The sequence below is a fragment of the Acanthochromis polyacanthus genome, chromosome 3 (genome assembly GCF_021347895.1).
Source record: "Acanthochromis polyacanthus isolate Apoly-LR-REF ecotype Palm Island chromosome 3, KAUST_Apoly_ChrSc, whole genome shotgun sequence".
Classification (NCBI taxonomy): domain Eukaryota; kingdom Metazoa; phylum Chordata; class Actinopteri; family Pomacentridae; genus Acanthochromis; species Acanthochromis polyacanthus.
Genome location: NC_067115.1, coordinates 29,449,294 through 29,457,601, shown reverse-complemented (window position 1 = coordinate 29,457,601; position 8,308 = coordinate 29,449,294). Strand labels below are relative to the sequence as shown.

At 40.7% G+C, this 8,308-nt stretch overlaps 1 protein-coding gene across 1 annotated transcript; it reads left to right on the top strand.

The window, feature by feature from the left end:
- Positions 1-432: 432 nt before the first annotated feature.
- On the top strand, positions 433-7,929 carry trmo (tRNA methyltransferase O). The gene is made up of 6 exons (XM_022218190.2): positions 433-605; positions 1,789-1,943; positions 3,558-3,732; positions 4,621-4,778; positions 5,388-5,981; positions 7,498-7,929. Exons 1-6 carry the CDS (start codon positions 517-519, stop codon positions 7,731-7,733), a joined length of 1,407 nt encoding a protein of 468 aa, XP_022073882.1. The 5' UTR covers positions 433-516; the 3' UTR covers positions 7,734-7,929.
- Positions 7,930-8,308: the final 379 nt, after the last annotated feature.

Sequence of the window (8,308 nt, the reverse complement as noted above, 5' to 3'; positions counted from 1 at the left end):
TAGTTGTGATACAGTAGGTTATTTCTCTCTGAAATACAGTAAGGTAAAAAATAAATGACTACATTATTTTTAATAGTAAAATGCACTGCATTACATTCCTTTGTGTTGGCTGCTTATTGTGTAATCCCCACATAAAGCTTTGTGGGGAAAAAATAGTAAAATTACTCCCTTCTGCCCCCTGCTGGTAGGAAACATGCAGTGCAAATTACACCAGGGCGAAATATATGGGTGCTTTTTTGTAACACGTGCGCCCAATTTATTCTGCAAAACCTACAATAATACAACTAAAAACACAGAAAAGGACAAACTGAAACAGGCTTCGCTGCGTCAGACGAGCTGTCAGTCTTCAGTTTGTCACATGAAACACTCTTGGTTGGCCAACAATTTAAAAAAAACACAACAACAACGTGTACTTCCGCATTGAGCTGCTCCCACGTGTTTCTTCTGTTCCTGTCTGTCTGTGGTAGCAGCTAAAGGCTAACAGAGCTGAGGTTTCTTGCTGTTTACCTCGGAGAGATGAGTCCTTTATGTGACTGCTGCTGTGAGCACATTCAGAAACTGAACCAGCAGGTTTCTGTGATGCGAAAGGAAATCAAGAATCTGAGGTATGTTTACGATCTGTAATAAACTAATAGAGGCACAAAGCTGCTCATGATCTCAACAACAGTTACTAGAAGGACAGGATTGTCAAACACATGCATCCCAGTTTGATCTTAAAGAAACCGAACCAGTAAAGTGATAGCATAACATTGTATAAAAAATAACGAGAACTGCAAATTGTTCTTTTGTTTTAGTGCAAAAAAAGTTAATTATGAAAATATTCACGTTTCATACATTTTTTTTATTTTTAATGAACTGAAATTTGTTGTTATGCCTCACTTTATCATTTACACATTACAACTTATAGATCACTGAGTGTCTACAAAGACACAAAACTTTTAGTCACAGGTATCTGGAATTGAACCATATAGTATTTCACTTTAAAAAGCAACAAAAATGTGACATAAAATGACAAAAATTAAATACAAAATGACAAAAACAGGACACAAAACGACAAAAATGTGACACAAAACGACAAAAACGGGACACAAAATGAGACAAATGACACAAACGAAACAAAAAATGACAAAAGCGTGAAACAAAATGACAAAAACGAAACACAAAGCAATGAATAAAGCAAATGTTAAAATGACCAAAATAAGACAAGAAACACATGTGAGACAAAAAGGAAGCACAAAACCACACAAACAAATGACAAAAATGTGAAACAAACAACAAGTCAGACAAAAAAGTGACAAAATATTAAAAACAAGACAAAGTATTACAAAAATGAGACACAAAACATAAAAAGTGAGAAACAAAATGACAAAAAAATGAGACGAATGACATGAAACAAAACAAAAAAAGAGACAAAAACTTAGACAAAATAGTAACAAAATGACAAAAAAATAGATAAACAACACAAGTGAGACAAAAAGGAAACGCAAAACAACAAACGTCAGACAAAAAAGACAAAATACTACAAAAATGAGACCCAACAAAAGAACAATAAGCAATCTAGTATTTTACTTTATGATCAAAACAACTTGTCATAGTCTTGAAATAATTTTAAATTTATGTATTTTCAAATTTACAATCTGCAGTTAATGTCTTCTCTGTAATTTTTACATTTTACAAAGTCATCCCACTGGCCAAGTTGGACCCTCTGAAGGGCCGGTTTGGGCCGTGGGCCTCATGTTTGACACCACTGTACTAGAACAACCTCTCCTCAACTCTCTTCTCCAACAGGCAGATGCTGGACGGTGCAGTCAGAGCTCATCGCAAACATCTGGTATCTGTTCAGGCTGCTGTGTCAAAGATTGGACTCAGTAGAGATGAGAAGGACCAAACACCTCCACCACCTTCACCATCAGAACATTCAGCACAGACTGCTTTAGAGCAAGGTGAGTATCATTTCTTAATAAATAATGTTTTACAACAAAGACCTACTGAGACCAGCGTAAAGAGCACTTAGAAGATAGAGGTTTTATTGTATCTGTAAGAGAATCAAAGGGGTTCTGCTCAGCTAGTAGGATAAATAAGAGCAGCTCATTGCACTGTTTTGATTATTTTTCTGTTTGTTTATGAGGTCATGCAGTCTCTAAAATATCACAACAATAGCTGAACTAGAAGCCAAATTGGACATCTTCAGATGACCTATTTTGATGAAAATATCATCTAATTCTTTAAATCCAAAGCTCTAAATGCATTTAAATAGATGATATAAAACAATAACAAGCATTTTCTGCCAGCTGACTAATCATTAACCTGATTTACTGTTTCAGGACTCGCATAGGTACATATGCACTATCATTCAAAAGTTTAGGATCACTTAGAAATGTCCTTGTTTTTGAAAGAAAAGCATTTTTTTCAATGAAGATAACATTAATGATCGAAGGGTTGGCGGTTCGATTCCCGCTCTCGCTATTCATGTGCTGTTGTGTCCTTGGGCAAGACACTTAACCCGCCTTGCCTCCAGTGCTGCTCTGACACTGGTGTATGAATGCGTGTGAATATTGGTGGTGGTCGGAGGGGCCGTAGGCGCGGATTGGCAGCCATGCTTCCATCAGTCTGCCCCAGGGCAGCTGTTACTACAAATGTAGCTTACCACCACCAGAGTGAGAATGTGTGAGTGAATGAATAATGGGTCCAATGTGAAGCGCTTTGAGTGGCCAAAAAAGCGCTATATAAATCTAATCCATTATTATTATTATTATTATTATTAAATGAATCTGAAATCCAGCCTAGACATTGTTAATGTGGTAAATGACTGTTCTAGCTGGAAACGGCTGATTTTTAATGGAATATCTACATAGGGGTACAGAGGAACATTTCCAGCAACCATCACTCCTGTGTTCTAATGCTACATTGTGTTAGCTAATGGTGTTGAAAGGCTAATTGATGATTAGAAAACTCTTGTGCAGTTATGTTAGCACATGAATAAAAGTGTGAGTTTTCATAGAGAACATGAAAATACCTGGGTGACCCCAGACTTTTGAACAGTAGTGTACGTTATTCTGTGCAGGTTCCTGCTGTGCCTTCAAACCCACTCTGACTGGACATCGGTCCTCTTGGGGTGTTCTGTGGTGTTTGGCACCAGGATGTTGACAGTGGATCCTTTTGGGTCCTGTGGGTTGGAGGATAGGGCCTCTGGGGTTGGGTTTGTCCTGGTGGATCAGACAGATGCTTGACTGGATTGGGATTTGGGGAGTTTTGGAGGCCGGGACAGTGCTTTCAGCTCTTTGTTGTGTTTCTTGAACTGTTCCTGAGCAGTTTTTGTGATGTGATGAGGTGTGGCACACTGCAACAATAATTAGGTGGGTGACCAAAGTATCATCCACATGAACACTCCAGCTTTCCCAACAGAATATTGCGTTGTAATGAGATGTCAGCGTTGTTCTTTTCACCCATCAGTGGTTTCAGTGTTGTGGCTGGTCGGCCTAACTTGCATAAATAACAAGCTGAAAGCTACGCCTGTACTACCATGTTACGCTGAAACAGTATTGTTAACATTACAGGAAGCATCCAGACGGTCCCTATTGGCTACATCAGTTCCTGTTTCTCCATGAAGAACGGGACCCCCAGACAGCCCACTATATGTGGACCCTCAAGGGCAGAACTGCGAATCCAGCAGAGCGTCTTCAACAACCCGGATCACGCTCTGGTGGGACTGGAGCAATACTCCCACGTCTGGTAGGTCACATATAGTTTATCTATTTATTATTATTTATCTTCCACAGTCCAGTCCATATTATGGTGTTGCTGTTTATAAAAATACATGATAGCAATGCTTGGCATCCCTCTGAGTGTCTGTGTTTGTTGTCATTGAGATGATGACTGAAGTCTGGGATGTCAATATGAGGCCCGCAGGCCAAAACCAGCCCTCCAGAGGGTCCAATCCGGCCGGTGGGACGATTTTGTAAAGTGTAAAAATTACAGAGAAAACATTAACTGCAGATTGTAAATTTGTAAGAGTATATATTTAAAATCATTTTTAAACCACAACAGGTTGTTTTGATCATAAAGTAAAATGCTATGTTGTTCATCTATGTTGTTGTCGTTTTGTGTCTCATTTTTGGACTATTTTATGTTGTTTTTTGTCTGACTTTTCTTGTTTTTGTTTTGTTTTTTTACTTGCTTGTGTTTTTTTGTCTAATTTTTGTCATTTTGTGTTTTGCTGTATTCATTCTTTTGTGTCATTTTTGTCGTTTTGTTTCAAGCTTTTGTCATTTTTTCCATTTTTTTGTCGCTTTGCAACATTTTGTGTCATTTTTTGTCTCTTTTTTTTGTTTCGTGTTGTCTCATTTTTTGTCATTTTGTTGATCATTTTTGTAATATTTTGTGTCGTTTTTGTCATTTGTCTCATGTTTTTGTCGTTTTGTTTCTTCTTTGTCATTTTGTGCTTCCTTTTTTCTCGCTTGTATTTTGTCTCCTTTCTGTCATTTTGTTTAACACTTTTGTCATTTTTTTTTTGGTTCATCTATGTGGTTTGTCCATTTTTTTTGTGTAATTTTTGTCTGTTTTGTGTTGTTTCATTTTTTGTCGTTTACATTATCTGTGTCCCTCATTTGCTCTTTCCAGGGTAATCTTTCTGTTTCACAAAAACGGCCACCTCAGTTACAAAGCCAAAGTGAAGCCTCCTCGACTGAACGGTCAGAGAGTTGGTGTTTATTCGACGCGCAGTCCTCACCGACCCAATGCTCTGGGCCTGACACTGGCCAGGCTTGACAAAATTGAAGGTGGGTGTCGCTAACTAAAAGTGCCTTCAGACTCATTTGACCTGTATTTATTTTTCGATGGGATTTAGCAAACTTTGATCTTGTCTATGCGGACAATTGACTGCATGTGTGGGATCATGTGTGTGGAATTTAACAGCCAGACAGCCGATCTGTGGAACCATTCAGGAGACAGCACCTGAGGTGAAAATTCAGCCTCCATTTGATGAGCTGTTGCTCTGCAGACAGCAGAAAGACAGGACTTTCATCAGAATAGCCAAAGCGTTTTACACAGTGATCAAAGTTTTACACTGCGCTGATTTAAAAAATTAGACAACAGAATACGCAGATCAACTATGGGATCCGCTTTAAACCAGCAGGACATGTGTCTGAACAGGGTTTAATTACAAGAAGACCATCCAATTCTCTGAAATATCAGAGGAATTAATGACTGCAGTTGTTACCAAATATTAGCCACACTGTGATGTCAATCCTGTCTGAATGAGGCTTTCAACTCCTTATTTTTTAAAATTTATTTGCAGTTAAGTGTCCTGCTATTCAAATTTTCGACTGTCAGATTAAATCTCAGCCAGACTATTAAATGAGAGATTGATGCTTTTCTTTGATTTCTAGGTGATACACTACATCTGTCAGACATTGACATGATCGCTGGCACCCCAGTGCTGGACATCAAACCCTACATCCCAGAGTACGACTCCCCCGACACCAGGATGAACATAGACTCTGAGCCTTATGATTCAAACTCAGACCAACCAAATTCAGCTTCTGCTTTGCTAAACGAGGAGACAAACACCTTCAGCCCCTGTAAACACTCGAACACGTATGCTCAGCTGAACATAAAAGGTGAAAGAACAGCAGAGAAGGTGGGGAGTCTTTTCTCAGAAAACAAATCTGAAACTGGTAATCCATCTCGTGTGAGCGCTCAGTTTTCTCTGCCCAAAGACCTTCACAGTGTGCTGGAGGAGGTCAAGGCCTACGTGACCCAAGATGACATTTGCCAAGTAAGTTGTGAGAGCAACTGCCAGGTTTCAGACCCTCCTCAAACCAGACCATCAGGGTTGACGACGGGCCACCCCTGCTTTGGAGAGGAGGCCTACACTACCATCGCTGGCTGGATCCGAGAGCCTCCTGTTGCCAGTCTGGACGTGCGCTTCACTCCTCATGCTGAGAGGGAGCTGGCAGAATTCCTTCCAAAACACCTGCCAGGTAAGAAAGTGACCCCTACATCCATTATCTTTAGATCGCTTTATCATCACTAGGGTCGTGGGGGAATGGAGTCTATCCTTAGGGCGAAGGCCAATCTATCACAGGGCTGCATATAGAGACAAACAATCATACTCGAATTCACAGCTGGACAATGTAGAACCTGAGCATGTTTTTTGGACTGTGGACTTGGACCATGGATCCTCTAGTTGCAAGGACAAAGTACTAACCACCAAGCCACTGGTTTGGGTCCTGGCCTTCCTGAGATCTTTCTGCATGGAGTTTGCATGTTCTCCCTGTGCATGCGTGGATTTTCTCCAGGTTCTCCAGCTTCCTCCCACAGTCCAAAAACATACTGAGGTTAATTTTTAATTCTAAATTGTCCATAGTTGTGAATGTGAGTGTGATTTGTTTGTCTCTATATTTAGCCCTATGATAGACTGGTGACCTGTCCAAGGTGTCCCCTGCCTTCACCCTAAGTCAGCTGGGGTAGACTACAGCCCCCTGTGACCCTAATGAAGATTAATAGTGGATGGAGCTTCTCAGTTGATCAGTCCCCGTTTGTTACATTATAATGTTTCTAGCCAAGTTCAGGAAAGTCATGAAAATCTGTAAATCTTCTGTGGATGTTTAACTACAATTCAAACACCTCTATAATGCTCTCATCAACAAATATTCTTACTCGTGGATTTCTTCTCTGCAACCATCCATGCTTGGTTTGTGTACATTTTGTTGGAGGTGGGACAACCACATTATAAACAAGAAAAGCACTCAGAGACCACAGTACCCCACCAAGGCTGCTCAGTCATTTCTGACGGATGAAATCTTGAAAAAATTCGTGGCAGAAAATACGGCAGCATAGAATGTTACCATTTAATATAGATGTACCCTCAAACAAAATGACTGCGCTCAGCACAGACATGTGTTATGCATGTGCATGTTATGGAAGGACGTTACCCAAATATGTAGCAGACGGCGGGAATTGATGGAACTCGGAAACACCCCCACAATTTAATCAATTATTCCTTGTATGGTTTCTAACAGATGAGTCCCAATAAGTCCTGTGTCATTTCTGACCTTCCCTGAAAATTTCATCCAAATCTGCTAATCTGTTTTTCAGTAATATTGCAGACAGACAGACGGACAAACTCACACTGATTGCCACTTAACTGCTGTTCCTTGGCAGAGTAATAACCAATTTTGCTCTGAACTAAAGATGCGTCTCTCAGCCAAGTCTGCAGACATTTGGACCCACAGAAAAGGTGTATAATAGCACTAAAAAGTCCACATCAAAGCCCTCATACGTGTGATGATTTCACAGTTGAACAACTTTAAATCATCAGCCACTTCGCAGGAATGCACCTCTAAGTCCACAAGCCCCCTGAGTGCAGAGTTTGGGGTTGAGTCAACCTCACAGTAGGCAGAGAAAAGACTGTTGTGTTTTCCTCCACAAGAGGGGGCTGTTGTGAAAGCAGTCATTGATAGCAGAGCTGAGTGAGTGTGTTTATGTACCACACAGGAAACTCTGAGAGCGACAGACCCAGGTTTAAGTTCCTGCGCAGCCCAGAGGAGGCGGCTGCTGCCATCAGAGGGGTGCTGTCAGCCGACCCCCGCTCCGTCTACAGGAGGACCCGCTGCAGAGACAGACTCTTCTTCTTCACCCTCGACACGGCTGACATCACCTGCTGGTTTGGACAAGGCTTTGCTGAGGTTGTGCAGGTCCGACCTGTTGAGTGTGAGAAGCCCTTTCAGTGAAGGCTTGGGAGCTGCAGAGTATCAGTGTTCATGTGGGCGGAGAAACAAAAACAGCCTGTCAAATGTTTCTCACCTCCAGATTTCTGTAGAATTTCTAATCTGACTTGTAGAGCAGATGTGAGAGTGGTCAGATGAAAGGTAGTAGGATGTGAATTTTTGTATAAGTGAATAAAATAAAAGATTTTTGAAATGGTAATCCATGTGCTTTGCTATTTTTCAATCAACTATAATAGTGAAGAAATTGTAGATAATTAAAGTTAGCTTTATTTGTAATTATTGGTCTGGGTCAGGGGTGTCAAACATGCGACCCGTGGGCAAAAGCTGGCCCTCCAGAGGGTCTGATCTGGCCCACGGGAAGACTTTGTAAGGTGTAAAATTCACAAGACATTAACTGCAAATGGTAAATTTGTAAAACCATGCATTTAAAATCACTTTTTGAGAATTTTATTGCAGGGCTGCACAGTAGAGTAGTGGTTAGCACTTTTGCTTTGCAGCAAGAAGATCCTCGGTTCAAATCCCGGGGTGGGCCTGGGATCTTTCTGCATGGAGTTTGCATGTTCTCCCTGTGCACGCGT

Bases quoted from the DNA above. Each gene is read 5' to 3' on its own strand.
- trmo (XM_022218190.2), top strand. From the start codon at position 517: ATGAGTCCTTTATGTGACTGCTGCTGTGAGCACATTCAGAAACTGAAC. The intron at 3,733-4,620 runs GTAGGTCACATA...TGCTCTTTCCAG, and splicing joins GAGCAATACTCCCACGTCTG to GGTAATCTTTCTGTTTCACA. The intron at 5,982-7,497 runs GTAAGAAAGTGA...TGTACCACACAG, and splicing joins CCTTCCAAAACACCTGCCAG to GAAACTCTGAGAGCGACAGA.